Genomic DNA, 15,350 nt, shown 5'->3' on the forward strand with positions numbered 1-15,350 from the left:
AAGTAAAAAGCAAATGGGTGTGCATGTTTTTTCTTTTTATATATAACCTGTAGCCTTATTTCCTTTCTCTCTGTTGTGGTCCTGCACTGGAATATGAAGCCTGTCATTCTTCAGACACAGAGAAGGTGTACATGACAACTTTTAGCTTTTTTATTAAAATGGACAGCAATGTCAAATTTTATATGAAGGTTTTCTTTCTCTCAGATATTTTTCACTTGGTTGAGCTCCACAGGTGTTACAAAAAAGCACACACCAAACAGAATAAATGGCCTCTTCAACTGCTTATTTTCCATTATTTTGTAAGATTATAACCCCGCTAGTTTTCCTGCTATCCACAGAACTCCAGTATAAAAAGACCTAGCTTTTCCAAGTAAAAGATAATCAGAGAAAGTAAGTTCCCTTTTGGAAACAAAAAACAAACAAAGTAACTATTACATTATGAACATTCTTCACAGATCACAAATTAGAAACCCAAACTTTGTTGTTTTGGGCGGGTTTTTTCTGCTGGTATAAATCGGTGCAAATTCCTGGAGCAAGATGGTTTAAGCTGGACAGTGCTATGAAGTAGACAGAGGAAGCACCACATAAAATTTGCTTTTCAGATTTTCTTATTCTCATAACATCATTGTCCAGTTTGCTGGGTCTACAGGAAAGTTAAAAACAGCTGGTTTAGCTTCTTAATCTTTAGTCTTTATTGAAGTCAGAATAATGCTAATTTAAAGATATGTTTAAACAGGTTTTCTTATCACACGTCTTTTGGAAAAATCTTAAGATTTATGAAATATTGCTGAACACTCATTTTTCTCCATAGGGTCATCTGTCCAAAATCAGAGCAGGCTATTTAAAATTTCAATCATTTGTAACAGAAGGGTAGTTCCTGCACCACTGTGATAGAAACATCTGGATTTTATTCCAGAAATGTTCTACGGTTCCATCTGCAAAAATGCTTTTTCTCGCTGGAAATGAGTCTGTGAGGATTTCATTTTGTTCACCTTCAAAATTCCATTCATATGACCTTTTCATTGCAATGCACACGCAACATCCTTCAAACTGAGAGGAACTGGCATTAAAATGAATCACAGAAAGGAGGGAGTACATCACTGTCACGTTAGCAGACACATTTGAGACCTGTTGAGAACTAACCTCTTTCAAAGCAAAAAATACAAAATGCAGACAAAATCAAAGCAAAACATGAAGAGTTAAAAACCCTTAGAATAAATTAAGAGTATATAAATACATGTCCTGAAGTAGTATCCTACACTTTTCCAGAAAAAGCTCATGAGGTATGACATACATGTACTTACATCGATTTAATACAGAAGGTAGATGCAATACATTAGCCCCCCACATAGATTAAATTGATGCCAAAAAAAACCATAAAGCACAGGCTGCACATTTCACACAGGCAGAAAACCACCACTTTTACGTATATTCCATCTCCAGGGGCACTTAGGGTACACAGGAAGATATGCACTCCCTGCGTGGTGTTTTTAGCGTGTAAAGAGTCCACGGTGGGGAAAAAAAAAAAAAAAAGAGTGTGTGCATTTTCTTGTGAACTTGCCATAATTTTGGCTGGCATCTGTGCACACAGAGCCAAGAGGAACCGTGTCCCCTTGCCCTGAGAGGCGGGCAGGCAGCTGCCAGCCCCCACACGGACCTGCTGCCGGGACATCCGAGGTGAACCCCGCAATGGCCCCTCCGCCCCTCCCCGAGAAGCCGGGGGCCGTTACCACGAGCCGAACCCCAGTCGCGACCGGGGCCGCCATGGCGCCCCCGCCGGCGCCAGCCCCGCCCCCCGCGGCCCTTCCGGCAGCGCCGCGTCACTTCCGGTGCGGGCCGCAGCGGCAGAAGATGGCGGCGCTGGGAGAGCCGGTGCGGCTGGAGCGAGGTGAGCGCGGCTGCGACCGGGGGACGGGCGCTGCTGAGAGCTTTCTGCTGCGGGCCAGCTGGGGTGGTGGAGCTGTTGCCGCAGCCCGGCCCTGGACCGCATTGCCGGGGGTCTGGTCCTGGCTCTCGGGACGGCCTCCCCCGTGCCCCCTCCCCCGGGCTGAGGCCTCGGGCAGCGCTGGGCCGCGGGGCGGGCGGGAGCGGGCAGCGGTGGCGGTCCTGCCCTCTCCGGCCCGCCGCAGGGTACCGAGCGGCTCCTCTCCCCCGGAGGCAGCCGAGAGCAGCCCTGCGGTAGCTGCTTTGAAAACGTTTTCTTTGGCTTCGGGTTCTTCCAGTGTGTTGGTGGGACTTGCTGCTTCGGCTTCTCTTTATGCAGCCCCCGAAGATTTTTCTCGCGTTTCAGTTTGTGGCTGGGTTTCCATGGATGCAGTCGCCCCAGACCTTCTGTAGATGTGTCTGTTGTGCCTCCGCTAGTGTCAACACTTCTGCCAGCTCTTTACTCAACCTGCTAACTCCTTGTTTCTGTTTCTCTCCTGGGAAAACTTGCTCTTGAACACAGCTGAATTCTTAGCTCCAAGTTCAATCTGTTAGGCTGTGTCTTAGCAATAATAATTTCCTTGTTTTTATGGAAGACAACTGACATGCGCAGGGGTCCCTCGACACATGTTCGTGGATCAGTTCAACTCGTATTACCCTGTCACGTTTATGTTTTCATCCCCATTTGACAGTTTATAGTCTTAATTTGTATTGTTAGCACTGTGCAGTGCATAACTACAATTACTAGGGAAACAGATAAAATACAAAACCTAGTTGGGATATTTTTTCTGTAGTATGTTTATGTCTTTTCACCAGGGCTTTTAAGAACCAATAATAAATTTCCTCCGGGGTGGTTCTTCAGAAATGTGCAAGGTCCACAATAGCTCAGTGAACACATGCTTGTATAACAATATATATGGTCGGTTTATTAGTGTGTATTTAGGAAAGTAGAGGTCAGAAAAAGGAATTTAAATGGGAAAAGAATACTGAGTATGAGAAATCCTATTTTTGAGAAGGAAAGCAATTAAGTGGAGTGTAGGTGATTGGATGAGCTGACTTTTCCCACTGCTATTCCCACTGGGACCACTGCCTTTGCTTACACTGCTGGGTGCTTTTTTGTAGATATATAACATGCTGTTTATACCCACTTTATTGTGTTTGGTACTATCACGTGTTACCTACCACAGAATTCAGCTTTCTATTTGCCTAACCCTCCTTCCCATTCCACAAGTGAACCACTTGTGTGAGACAAGGCCTGTAAATAGTGACTTATGTAATGACTTTGCTTCCTACTCCAAAGCTTGTTAATTAGGGCAGCTGCTTTGGCAGTGGATTAGTTGCTCATGGTAGGTCTGTGGAGTTAAACCTCAGACAGCATCCTTCTCCACCTCATTACCCTGCCACTATGCTCTATCCATGAAAACAAACAAATCTGCAGAGTTACTTAGGGATCAGTGGAACAAAGGAGCTATTTAGTCTTCTGGCATGTTGGTCTTTTTAAGAAAAGAAGAAAAAGGGAACACAGTATAATGGACCTACAAAAGCAAGAGCTTTATTTACAGAAATAAATAACCTCCGTTAATTTTATGGGGTTGACTGCAGATAACCTGATGATGAATCATCATCAGCTTGGAAGTGAACATCACTAATGTTGTTGGCATATAGCATAAGAAAAGAGAGAATATTGTAGAAAATGAGCTGATTTTAAATGGTTACCATATGTTTACCATCAGGGCAATTGAAAATTCTCCCCGTCTGTTCTCTCCTCTAAGCTGCATTGCAAACACCACCACCCAAATTCACTGGAGGGGTGGTGACATTTAACATTTCTAAGTTATTCTTATGGTTTGGTGGTGATGTGTGATAACTCTACATACACCTTAGGAATCCAGGCTATTTGAACATAAGCAGCGGAGGTGGTTAATCAGGAGTATCTATGAAGATGCTTCATCTTTCCTCTTTCTGTGTTTTGTTCACACATATGCTTGGAGTGGTGGCATCTTGCTGGCTTTTTTTCTACATTCTTTAGGTTTAAATGTATTTTTTTTCAGGACTTCAATCTAGTATCCTGTGATCACAAAATTATTTGTGAAGAACAGGCAACTGACATAAAAAGGATGAAAAGATTAAAAGAAAATTATTTTTTAGTTATGTGTGGGTTCTGTTTTATGTTTTTTTAAATCACCTACTTCTGGAGTTATTTCTACATTGATCCTTGCTGAAATCCATCACTGAAACAGTTGTGTAGTGTTCATTTCAGCCTCCGGTGCTGGACAGGTGGCTCAACTCTGATGTTAATATGGTGAGGAAGACAGCTTTCCGCTGATCATATCCTGAGCAGCAGTTCAAGAGGAAACAAACTACATCAGCAGAAAGGTCAACAATATTTTCTTGAAAATGAAAGAAGGTGTGTTTTGCCACTTGTTCCCAGCCAAACTAGTTCCTTTCCCGAGCAGTATTGCTGAGAGTGGTTGAATCTTCAGCTTTTGACTAATAGTCCCCAATGCAGATCAGTAGGAGAAAGTTGTGCTCATTTCACACTCAGACTGGTAGAATGGGGTCCTGTCAACAGGGTGAAACAAAACAACTGTTGGGGAAAAAAGGGTCCTGGCAATGGGATCCCTTGCCTGTATCTACCTGAGTAAGAGATGCAGTGCGATAAAAAGAGATCTGTAGAGTGCTGCGGACCCAACTTTCATGCTGTGTTTGTGTGCTTTGCATTTTTACTTTACAGCAGCAGCTTGATCCTTTGATCTGAAAGCCCTTTTTTTATTAAAGTGCATCTTCTGCTTTAGTTTCATCTCAAACAAATCCAGTTTGGTGTATCCCAGTCACTTTGACAACCTGATTCTGTGCTCTAAGTCTGTGCTTTATGAAAGACCAGCTGGTTCCCAAAGTAGCCAATTTTACCTTGGGGTGTAAAATGTTATGTAGTTATCTGTAAGGAGGTCCAGGTGGGAAATACATCTAGTTTATTGATGAAACAGGGAGGTCCAAAAAAGAGGAGAAATTAGCAAATGGAGTCTTCATTTCTGCAGCTGCTCTAGATCACTAGATTGCTGTCACACTTTAAAATTTCTTGCAGTATCCTAATCAAATTTAGATAACCAGTTCATGCATCTTATGGCTTAACATGGTTCATGGACCACAGACTCAGAACGGCTGCTCAGAACTGTACTCTTTCTGTGCATGAAATAGTCATTTGTCTGCAAACATCTGCAAGTATTTAAATGGTAGCTGTATACTAATTTACATACTTACTAGACTTTTTTCATGAATATATGGAGTGTTGCAGGATTCAAGGTGCTGCTGTTGCCATTGGTTGATCATTTTACTTCAAGCTGTTCAGTGCGAGACTTTGTAAAATTAAGATAATTTGTACTGCTGTTGCTGAATGCAGGGATTACGAAGAATATTGGTGATTTTGCATCGTGAAAAGATTGAAAGATTAATAAACAATCACATCTAGAATCTATAATTTCACCAACTATTTCGTATGTTAAATGAAATTCAAAATGCGTGTTAGGAAATGAAAAGCTTTAGAAGCATTTTTTTCATTTTGTAACTGTACAAATAGCAAATATTCATGCCTGTGTGAAATGGGCTCTCTGTGGACTTGGGATTAATAATAGCCAAAATTTAGGTTTTGATATTTCTTTGCTTTAGATAACTGATGCTCGTAAAGCTTGAAAATGCTTGCCAAAAAGCGCCAGGTTCTCATGGCACGTAGAAACCTTAACTCTCACCTGAAATAACTTGTGTCTTGTGGCTGTAGTGATAATACTTGGATGTTCTTCCATGAAGGATGTTTCCAGTCCGTGAGGTTAAGTTGTACCTTGTTTAATTGACTGCCCCACCTGATCTCAATGTAGTGGTTGGTAAGATGTGTCTGACTGATGATTCACAGAAGTGGACAGAACATCACTGTGGGTTGTCTCTTGCCAGTGCACTTCACCTTAATTTCAGAACATACACCCCACTGTCTTTTCATCCTGTTACGTAAATCCTCTATTCTTATACTTGGCCTTTAGGAGAAGTTCGAGGCTATCGCACGTCTTCTGTGCTGACATGATGCAATTGAGTAAATGCGTATTCACATGAAAAATGATTGCCAAAAGGTTAATTACAGAAAAAAGGAAGTAATGCATTTGGGCTATAGCAGTGTCCCAGACTTCATCCTTTTCTAAAATAATCTGTGCCTTATTTATATAGTAGATTAATCACTGCTTCTTTGCCTTTGTGGTAACGAAGGTAATCCTTTCTATCTGCTTTTCTGAAAGACTGTTCTACTTCTGTTCAAGGACTTGCATGATTCAGAATCATTACTAATGTAACACTTTGGAAATACAAGTGAGGGATGTGAATGTATTCTACTGTTGTAGAGCTGCCAGGAGCATGTCACATAGCGTTTGATGTCACGTTTGATGCCTGTCTTGAGTCGTACTGGTCTGGAATCAAATCCTTCACAGGGAGTTTCGTTTCAAAAAGCAGCATCTGCATTTATGAGAATATGAACAACATGAATTCTTAGGAACAAATTTCTAGGAACTGGAACAAAGATGTTCGGGGTTGAAGATTCTAGACTACAGAGATATTATCTCTCAGCTGAGAATATCAAAAGGAGTTTGGTCATTTTTCTAAGCACTTTGGGGGGGAAAAAAAGTAGGTCAGATAATTCTCAGCCCTGTTGTAGGGAACATATTCAGTGTACTCTTGTTGAACTAATTTTTTTAATATAAATGGAATGTTAGCATATTTGACAATATTCTAGCTGGTTTTAACAAAATGTTATTCATACAGTAGGTAAATTAGGAAGTACACATATGAAATATTGGTAGTGTGTATATCAATGAAATATTTCAGTCTGATTTAAACTTCAAGGGAAAAAAAGATTGTCTTTGCAATACACATATAGCAGTGATACCTCCAGATATTTTACAGGGTTGGGTTGCTGTGGTTGAATTAAAAATAGTCTGGAAGTACAATGTTTTATTGTAACACTTTGCAGATATATAGTTTTATGGGAGAAATGAAACTAATATATACTTTTAAGGTGTATACAAGTGCACACACACACTGACTGCTCCATTCACTTTACTAAAAAAAAAAAAATCAAAACTTGCATTTTCTCATGCATTCCTTATTACTAGTGCTTTATTTTTCTGTAGACATCTGCAGAGCAATTGAGTTGCTGGAAAAATTACAGAGAAGTGGAGAAGTGCCACCACAAAAGCTACAGGCATTGCAAAGGGTCCTTCAAAGTGAATTCTGTAATGCTGTAAGGGAGGTAAGTTAACTTGACGTAAGCCATTACCTTACGTTAAAAACCAGTGTGTTTTACCTTTTCCTTTTTGTGCTCAGTGCAGTAATCCAGTTGTTTTTTCTAAAAGCTGAATTTTATTTACAGAGCTTAATAGAACAAGACATTTTTTAAAGTTCAAGAGAAAATAATTTTGGGTAGCATAGGTGTATTAAGTAATGGCTTAGGAGCAGATCACTTTTTAGAGGTTATTTTAAGAGTCTGTCCATACTGGCAGCTAGCAGGCTGCTGTCCTCTTGGAATGTAAAAATGGACAAAGTACCAACTGCCTCTGTTTCTTTTAAGCCAAATCCACATCACCTTGCACACCACGTGGAGGTAGAGCCTTGCACCTCATCTTCATTCCAGATATTCGTGGAGATTCTTAGGTGATTGAATATGCCTTGCTATTGCTGTTGGTGCAACTATTGATACCATCTGGAATGATTTAAAAGATCTGTCTGTACACACAGATGTCATCTTAATGTTTTCAGCCTGTCAAGGACAGTGTGTTTATTGCTTAGCAAGTCCAAATGGTTGGCAGGTAGACGTGAGGATGTGGGCTAGCCCTCAGTGTAAGCACCTCCTTAGCATTAGTATTCTTATTGCCCCTGTGTTTTCAATACTGTTTTTTTCTTAAGGTATTCAATTAGTTGCATCAGTTGAAGGAAAAATTGGGGTTTTGCGGGGAGGGATGGGTTGTCAGGAGAGCTTTGAAGAGCTGTGATTTTGCATGCATCCTTATTGAAGAGTTCCAGCTTGAATCAAACAAGAGAAGATGGTCATCCATGTCTCCAGTCAGGTGTGTTAGACTAGCCATAAGCATTCCTAAGTTCATGGTGAGATCTGAATGCTGTGGAAGGAGAGAAGATGTAGGCTGAGACCTAGATAGGCATGGATTAACTGAGCAGTAAAGATGCGAGAGGGTTGTTTCTTCATGGTATGGTAGATTTTCACTTGACACCTTGTAGTGAATCAGGGAAAAACTTTTTATTACAGGTGTGTACATTTTAATTTTCATTTTTGAGTTGTACTTGATATTTTTTAATATTATTTAAGTAGAAAAATATCTGTTTTCCCCATACTTAAACTGTTCTGTCTCTAAAGGTGTATGAACATGTATATGAAACTGTGGATATCAGCAGTAGCCCAGAAGTTAGAGCTAATGCAACAGCAAAGGTAAAAGCCAAACTATAACTTCTATAAAATACAGTAGTTTGTTATTTTAGAAGCAGAAGGTTATTTAAAGTTCAGAAGGATATTATCTAGATGTCTGATAAAATGGATAAGCTTAACAGGTTATTAAAAAGTAATAAAAGACTTGTTATTTTTAAGTTTCTTCCGATTTAATTTTATTCTTGGAGTTATAAATTTTTCATGCTAGTGTTGGTATCCAGGGAATTAATCTCATTTGTCTTAATATTTAAGTACTTTGAGATAAAAATACTTCTTCAGTCTGCGCACTGTGTCTAGCTAAGGGGTCTATATTTCATTTCTTATAAATAGGAAAATCTTGTTTCTTACAGGCCACTGTAGCTGCATTTGCTGCTAGTGAAGGTCATTCCCATCCCAGAGTGGTTGAACTACCTAAAACCGAAGAAGGTCTTGGATTCAACATTATGGGAGGCAAAGAACAAAATTCTCCAATCTATATCTCTCGAATTATCCCTGGCGGTATAGCTGACAGACATGGAGGCCTGAAACGTGGAGACCAGCTGCTTTCTGTAAACGGAGTGGTAGGAATTGGTTTTCACTTTACGTAGCAGTAACTACTTGTTTCCACTTGGGGGCATACAGAGAATATACATGGCACAAGCTCGATGTCGTCTTTTAATCTTGGCCGAATAGTTTCTTTTTGTCCTTGCAAGAACAATTTCCTTAGGTTTCTATAGAGTTGTGTGCATTGAGAGTTCTAGGATTATGCTTTGGTTATCTATCTCAGCCGGGAACTGTACTATTTATGTCAGTGTTTCAGGTTCTGAGGTGTTGTATACGTTTAGTCAAAGTATTGTTTTGTGAAATAGTAACTGCTGTTATGGCTTCCTCTTTCATCCAAGTGTCATGATGCAGATTTTAATTAATATAGTTTTCTGCACCTTCTAAGGTAAGTAGTAAATCATGCTATGTTGTGTTAGACTGAGCAGATTCTCATTATCCCAGTAAAACTGCTACTGCATAATGAAAGTTGTAATAAGATGGAACTACAAGGTGGTGTCACCTTTAGTTGTGTGGTAGTTTTTTTTCCTTCCACTTAAGTGTACTGGGCTTCAAAACCAGAGGCTTTTTAGCATAGTTTAAGGAGCATATGTCTAAAGTGCTGTTGTGGATATTTATTTTTAATAAGTATCCTCTTTCTGAAGAGTTCCAATACAAAAAGCAAAACACAGGGTGACTGGAAAGAGAAGACTATGGACAGGTTTTGACTTAAGGCAGCTGCTACTCAAATGTGTGTAAATATCTCTCAAAGCCTTGCTTTTATTTACAGAGAAGCTGTATGCCATCTTAAAATTAATGCTTTCATCGTTACATCCGCAAACCCAATTTTATTTTAAGACTGAGGGTTGAACCAAATTCTGTGCTCTTGACCTCGAGTGGGTGTGTTTGACACATGAAAGGAATAGAGACTGGGTGTCTGTCCTCTGGGAGGTCCCTGCTAGCACAGATCTCTGATATAATTGGCTCCTGACTATTACCTGGGAGTCCTGCTGTCCTTTTCAGGAGATGTAAGAGAAGTCCTGGCCATAGTGACGCAGCTGTCCTTGGCCTAGCCTTCTTGTTGTTTTGAAGCATTGAGGGACGAGTGTAGAACTGTCTTCAGATGAGGCCTTCCTCACCCACAGACCCTCTTAAAGAAAGCAGAACCACCACTTCACCCAAACCTGAACTTGGTCATCAGACAGTTGGTACAGCTAACAATGACTGCGTGTGTGTGCATACACACGTATGAATATACATAGCTATTGTAAGCATACAGTGAGTGCATAAAACAGTTGAGAATGCTAACGTGGTCTCAGAAGGATCATCATCTTCTGATGTTTGCAGAGGAATCCTGTCATCTTAATACATATGATAGGCATTTTAACTGTAATTTGTAATTTAATAATGATAATTTTTGAAAAAATTGCCACTACCAAGACTGCAGTTAATGTGCCTTAAAACAAGTTTATTTTTTTTCAGCTGGGAGATTTTGAGTGTGCTCCAGAATTTTAGGTGTTTTGGTGTAACTAATCATAGAACTTCATGAACCTTTTATTACCAGTTTGAAACAGAACAGCCTACACATCCACTTGAATAACAAAAATAAAACCATTCAAATATATGTGTTGTCTAAGTCTGATAGAAGAGAAATAACTTGGGTTTTTTTAACTGTTGTCTTTCTTTCTGTAAGTAACTTTATAGTAACGGGGAAACCCTCCAATCAACAGGTACATCACCTGCCTTCTAGCTTCTAATAGCACCAGTGGGAGGTAGGCTTGGGGTAGTCCCATCATTGTGTTTAATAAGTTTGGGAGAAATAAGTTTTGCTGATAAAATGTGTGCTGTCCAGGATTGTATATTTGGATGCAGTTGTTGAGAACTATTGCTTAAAATTTGTAATTAGATGAATCTAACATAACCCTAATAAATCCTGAGAGTTATTTTAGGAAAGTATTTCTATTCTGTTCTTACTGAGTTGGGTTAGGCTATTCTTAATCAGTTCAGAGGAAATTAACTTGCATACCTTGCATTTACTGAGAGACATGTGGAGCACTAAGATAAGCAACACACTGCATGCTAGCTGCTCTGTTGCAGGTGCCCAGTATGCACTGTCTTTCCTTGTTATAACACAGGATAACATCAAGAAGGCAGCTATCTTGCAGCTGTCTGTGGCAACTTATCAGGCAAATTGTGGGTGACTGCTGAATTTAAATTGCATGCCAAAAGAAGAAAAACAATCTTGAATTTTAAATGTGTCCTCCTGAAGTTGTTGATCTTTAAGTGTAATTTCATAATCGCCTCATGTTATCCTTATTTCACTTACTATATGTGAATACAGAATTTAATTGTTCAGCATAAACCTAACCAAAAGTTTTGCGCCACTCTGTCATTAACACTAATTAGTATATCTATCATCACCTCTTATTGATTTGCTGAAGAATAAATCCTGAACTTGGGTGACATTGTCCTTGTGCCGTTGTAGAATACTTCAATATTTGATTATATAGAAGTTGTACAAAAAATGAAAAAAATCTGTTTTCAGTGTGTGTCTTTACTAATACTATACTCAATGGCTTATGCTTTGCAGAGTGTCGAAGGTGAACACCATGAAAAAGCAGTAGAACTGCTGAAGGCAGCTCAAGGAAAGGTTAAATTAGTTGTGCGATATACACCAAAGGTCCTGGAAGAAATGGAGTCGAGATTTGAAAAAATGAGATCGGCAAAACGCAGGCAGCAAAATTAACATTGTATGCAATAACTCAAAGAGAAAATATATTCCATTTACATTTTATAGTTTGCTTTGTGACTCAGTTGATCCAGTGCCTGGGCTACAGAAGACACTGTCCTGTTCACAGAATCACAGAATGGTTGAGGTCAGAGGGAGTCATGATGGAGATCATCTAGTCCAACCCCCCTGCTCAGAGGAGGGTTTGCTAGACCAGGTTGCTCAGGACGCTGACAAGCTGGGCTTTTAAACATCCCCAAGGATGGAGGCTCCAGAAGATCTCTGGGCAACCTGTTCTAGTGTTTTGATCTCCCTTGCACTATGAAGGTCCATTCTTATGTTGAAATGGAGCTTCTTGTATTTCTGTTTGTGCCCATTGCCGCTTGCCCAGTCACTGGATGCTACTGAGAAGAGACTGGCTCTTTTTTTACTCCTCCCTATCAGGCATTTAGATACGTTGGTAAGATCAGCCTGGACCCTTCTCTTCTCCAGGCTAGACAATCCCAGTTCTCTCAGCTTCTCCTTCTCTGTCAGATGCTCCAATCATTTAATTACGTTGGTGGCCCTTCACCCAACTTGCTCTTGTATGCCCATGTCTGTCTGGAACTGGGGAGCCCAAAACTGAGCCCAGCACTTGAGTTGTGTCTCACCAGGGCTGAGCAGAGGGGAAGAATCGCCTCCCTCAACTTCCTGATGCAGACCAGGAGATGTGCAAGGGCACGCAGTGGCTCGCGGTCAGCTTGATATCGTTCTGCCCAAGGCTCCCCAGCCCGTACTGGCGCATGGGGTTATTCCTCCCCAGGTGTGGGACTTTGCACTTTCCTTTGCTGAACTTTGGGATTCTTGTTTTCCTGTTTCTCCAGCCTGCTGAGGTCCCCTTGAGTAGCTCGCTGAGAGTGTGCTCTGTCCCCTCGCCTGTGGTGTTAACGTTGAGCAGTACGGACCCAGGACAGGCCCCGGGGGTGCGGCAGTAGTGACTGGTACCCAGCAGGACTTTGTGCCGCTGAGCACAACAACCCTCGGCAGTGCAGATATTTTTAGAATGTTTTCGGTCTCCACGTTTTTCACAGTTTAAGAGGAATGTGTACTTTTAAAATAGTCTAAGATTCCCTGAAAAAGCATGTATTTTGATATTTCTATTGATTTTTTTATAAGTCTCCTTCATGTCAGACCTTTAAGCATGAAAGTGAATTTACAGATTTTTCAAAGGCATTTAATAAGTCATACTTGTACAGTTGGCATCCCTTTTTTCCTGTTTTCTTTTGGCATTACCTTACATGGAATCTGCAGGTTTTTTTGCTAAATGATTTTGGAAAAAAAAAGATTCTTATGTAGCAGTATTTTGGCACTTTTCTTAAGAATATGTTGTATATCAACTACAAAACCTAATCATGATCTACTGTGTAGCTGATGATACCAGATTTTGTAATGTTTTGGTGAGTACATTATTTTTACACTTCTGCTAAATTGTAATTCGTTACTCTGGAAATTGTATTACCTCACCTGTAAATAATTTACAGTTGGCGTTCTCATATAATGATTTTGTAATAGCCGACATTTACAAATTTGCAACGATCATTCCTGTAACTTATATTATTTTGTACTAATTTTAAAGCAGTTAAGGGGAAAAATGTAATTGTGTATGCAGTTCTGGATTGACTCTCTAGATGTATTTTTATATTCAGAAACAGAAGATATATTAATGCAGTGCAAAGGTATTCCAGATGTTTCCCTGACTTTCTGCTGTTTAAAAGAAATATTCATCTTAATTGTCATACCTCTCTTGCATTTTTAGTATGTTCTATTGTACTCTTATCTACAGACTGACTGTATTGATCTTGGAATAGTTGGTACCTAAATTATTGATGATTACTTTTATAAGAGTAAAATGTTCTGAGACTTATATGCCAGGTTACCATGACATGTGAACTTGTCTGGGGGTTTATTACTGACTGCTTCTGTCTTGGAGGATTCTTGTTTGTACTGCAGAAGTACTACATCATCACCATTGCTGTAAAACTTTGTGGAATGGTGCTCTGGTGGTAATATGGAAATCTCCAGCTATAAGCAGTGATTAATGTCTTATCTCAAGCACGGTTGATGGTGGCATAGTTTTTTCTGTGCCATTTTGAAGAAAATTTCTGGACAGAGGTCGGCTTCTTAGCATCTACCAGGTTTGAGGCCGTACTTGTGTAGTTAAGGTTTTGGGGGGGGGGGGGGGGGCGGGGGGGGTGTTTTGTTGGGGTTTTTTTTAAGCTTCACCTTTTCGTATATATATCTAGAATTAACTTGATTGTCTACTGGGTGTCTGGTCACTTGTATGGCAGCTATGAGTGCATCCTAATTGACTGTTAGTAATTTGATTCTTAGAAGCTTAAACTGAAAAGTGCAGTTCTTACTATGTGGCTAATACCTAATCTTTTCACATGGAGCAGTATGATCCATTGTGAAATAATTGAGTATGTGAAAGAAAGGAAAAGGTTAGTGATCTAAAAATGGCAGCATGAAGTTTGTGCTTTGTCAGTTGATCTGTTGGAAAATTAAAAATGTGATTGCCACAGGCAAGTGAGAAATGTGATTGCTTTCTGCATGTTTGTAAGCATGGTAAGCCTGCAAAGAGAAATTTGGATTTTAAAGATACTGATAGTTTGAAAATGCAGTATCAATATTTATCAGTTAGATGACATTGAGCACTGAATTGCATGGTTGACTGTGTCACAGGCCTCTTTCAAAAGGCCTCATGTTACTGATACAACCATGTTGTTGAATTGTATATTTTTATGGAACAACTAATGTTTAAAGTATTGAGACCAAAATCACTAGTTAGACCAATTGTGGATGTGTTTTAATTTAATTGTAAAATAGTAGAGATTTGTTTTAGAGCTATATATAAATATATATATATTAAAGAAAAGTATGGATACGAGATAGAAATGAGCGTTTTAAAACCTGTATCCCTTGTGTTGCCGAACGAAGAGGTGTGTTTTGTTACTCTCTGGAAATACTTACTCTAGTGCAGCTAGAGTTGCTAAATGCAGTAGCGTTTTCATTCTGAGTTGTAGCATTTGGATACAGTTTGAAAACTACTACAAAATGTGGGGAGGTGTATCTGGGCATATAAATGGTATGTGTAGAATTTAATAAAAAGTGTTTAAGTGGCAACAAAAAAAATCCAATAAACAGACAACTTATTAACAGTCATCTTTAATACTATGAAAGCCCTATAATATTGAGGAAAGGATGGATTAAAATATGCCAAGAAACTTGATCTCTGTTACTACTGAGCAGTGCCTGTACTGTGTTAATATGCAGTCCCTACACACTTGGCATACTTGGGTATGCAAACAGATTGAGAAGAGGTATCGTTTCCGCAGATAACTTCTGCATCTATTGCTGCTGTGAGGGATCTTTGGGTTTTATCAACAGAAAAATAAAAGTTAAATTTCATGTGCATTGTGTTTGTGTGTTTTTTCATCTGACTTTCCGTTTTCAGTACTGTTTTTAGATGGCTCTAATGGGGTGTTTATAATCTCCAGGGTGTAACATAAACACCCTGCATGTGTGTGGGCGTCTGAAGAGAAAAACTTTAAATCTGTTATTAGTTTGTTCTCCTGATTGCTTATGGATCTTCCCTTTTCTTCCCTTTTCCATTTGTTGGAGAAGAAAATCAGAATGCTATAAAGTGTCTAGAATACCTTGGACCTC

General features: G+C 39.6%; 1 protein-coding gene across 4 annotated transcripts; it reads left to right on the forward strand.

The window, feature by feature from the left end:
• The first annotated feature begins 1,809 nt into the window (after nt 1-1,809).
• On the forward strand, nt 1,810-15,092 carry LIN7C (lin-7 homolog C, crumbs cell polarity complex component). 4 transcript variants are annotated; one of them, XM_074884300.1, is made up of 6 exons: nt 1,819-1,888; nt 4,172-4,330; nt 7,092-7,210; nt 8,330-8,401; nt 8,749-8,958; nt 11,508-15,092. In XM_074884300.1, the coding sequence occupies exons 2-6, from the start codon at nt 4,321-4,323 to the stop codon at nt 11,661-11,663; spliced, it is 567 nt and encodes a 188-aa protein (XP_074740401.1). In that variant the 5' UTR covers nt 1,819-1,888; nt 4,172-4,320; the 3' UTR covers nt 11,664-15,092. The 4 variants fall into 4 exon arrangements, with proteins under 4 accessions (XP_074740400.1, XP_074740401.1, XP_074740402.1 ...); XM_074884301.1 differs by having other exon boundaries at nt 1,836-1,888; nt 4,164-4,330; XM_074884303.1 differs by having other exon boundaries at nt 1,840-1,888; nt 4,184-4,330.
• The last annotated feature ends 258 nt before the right edge of the window (nt 15,093-15,350 follow it).

This window comes from Strix uralensis, chromosome 15, assembly GCF_047716275.1.
Source record: "Strix uralensis isolate ZFMK-TIS-50842 chromosome 15, bStrUra1, whole genome shotgun sequence".
NCBI classification, from domain to species: Eukaryota; Metazoa; Chordata; class Aves; order Strigiformes; family Strigidae; genus Strix; species Strix uralensis.